Source organism: Nicotiana sylvestris, chromosome 6 (genome assembly GCF_000393655.2).
Source record: "Nicotiana sylvestris chromosome 6, ASM39365v2, whole genome shotgun sequence".
Classification (NCBI taxonomy): Eukaryota; Viridiplantae; Streptophyta; class Magnoliopsida; order Solanales; family Solanaceae; genus Nicotiana; species Nicotiana sylvestris.
This window is the reverse complement of record NC_091062.1, coordinates 53,104,175-53,105,780: the sequence shown is the minus strand read 5'-3', so window position 1 is coordinate 53,105,780 and position 1,606 is coordinate 53,104,175. Positions and strand designations below refer to the sequence as shown.

Here is a 1,606-nt window from a genome sequence, read left to right as displayed (position 1 = left end):
TTATTTAAAAATACTCCGGCAGGGCTCTACAAAATCAAACAAACGACCCCACACTTGTTCACTAGCATATACTAGTGTCGCTCGGTTACTCAGACTTCATCAGCGCCTAAATTCACCTCACAGGCAATTCGTCAAATATGTGGTATGCACCAGTTTTGCCTAGGTTGTTCTATTAATTGAGCAAGTCGATTGCCCACCCAAAATTAACGAGATGAAGGGAATTGTAGTTTATCATCTCACAACAATCACAAACAATGAAAACGACACCCACAAGTCCCAAAGTTTCCCCAATGTCCCTCTTTAATCTCATATGTTATATTCAAATTAATAAAACCTAACCTAGGGGAATTTGGGGAGGGAATATGTTGCTTTCAATCAGAGAGAGACGAGGGGAGAGTTAGGAAAAACAAGAAAAGAGAAAGGATCGAGTAGGAAGATACATATCTGGTGCATTTGGGACGAGGCAGTGCGATGTGTTCAGGTAATATGAGAGGGAGGGTCTGGGAAGCTGTGTTTTTAGGAGGTTTAAGCTTATTATGGGTTAAGAATTATACTTACCTATGCGTGCGAGCTTGGACGCGATGCATCCCAAGTGATTTCCTAATTTTTAATCGGATGCTGCTGTGGACGCCTTGGAAGGACTTCACTGCCTTAAGCAGCTGGTCCGTGATTTATTGAAGCTCGGGGGGATGCGACGCATCCACCCTATTTTTCCAAACTTGACGCTTTTTTTATTTATAAATATATACAAGAACTAATTCCTACAAAAAGATAAAAAAAAAGAATTCAAGGAAATCCTAGAACAATGAGAAAACTACAAAAACAAAAGAAAATACTTGGGCTGCCTCCCAAGGAGCGCCTGATTTAACATCGCGGTACGACGCAACACGTTCTTCACGCATCAGCCAAGTCCATCGAGGTCTTGTGACGTGCAATGTCACCACCCCAATAATGTTTTACTCTCTGCCCATTTACCAAGAATGTTGCATTGGAGCTCGTATCACGCAATTCCACTGCTCCATGAGGTTTCACACTAACCACTTCAAAAGGACCCGACCATCGAGATTTATGTTTTCCGGGAAAAAGCTTAAGCCTCGAATTAAACAAGAGAACTTCTTGACCTGGCTCAAACTCGCGATGTTGAATATACTTATCATGCCACCTCTTGGTCTTTTCTTTATACAATTTGGCGTTTTCATACGCATGCAATCGGAACTCATCAAGCTCGTTGAGTTGTAGCAACCTCTTTTCGCCGGCTAAGTCCATCTCCATATTTAGCTTTTTAATCGCCCAATAGGCTTTGTGTTCAAGCTCAACAGGCAAATGACACGCCTTTCCATAAACTAACCTGTACGGAGAAGTACCTATGGGAGTTTTGTATGTCGTGCGATATGCCTATAATGCGCCATCCAGCTTCGCTGCCCAGTCCTTTCTATTTCCACTTACTATTTTCTCCAAAATATGCTTTACCTCTCTGTTTAAAACTTCCACTTGACCACTCGTCTGGGGGTGATAGGCACTGGAAACCTTGTGTTTAACTCCATATTTTGCAAGAACATTATTCAGCAATTTATTACAGAAGTGAGTTCCTCCATCACTTATCTAC

At 41.8% G+C, this 1,606-nt stretch overlaps 1 protein-coding gene across 1 annotated transcript; it reads right to left on the bottom strand.

Moving 5' to 3' along the window:
• Nucleotides 1-894: 894 nt before the first annotated feature.
• Nucleotides 895-1,272, bottom strand: LOC138870610 (uncharacterized). The gene has a single exon (XM_070148433.1). The coding sequence runs from the start codon at nucleotides 1,270-1,272 to the stop codon at nucleotides 895-897; it is 378 nt and encodes a 125-aa protein (XP_070004534.1).
• Between the last annotated feature and the right edge of the window lie 334 nt (nucleotides 1,273-1,606).

Coding starts and splice junctions, on each gene's coding strand:
- LOC138870610 (XM_070148433.1), bottom strand. CDS start 1,272: ATGGAGATGGACTTAGCCGGCGAAAAGAGGTTGCTACAACTCAACGAG.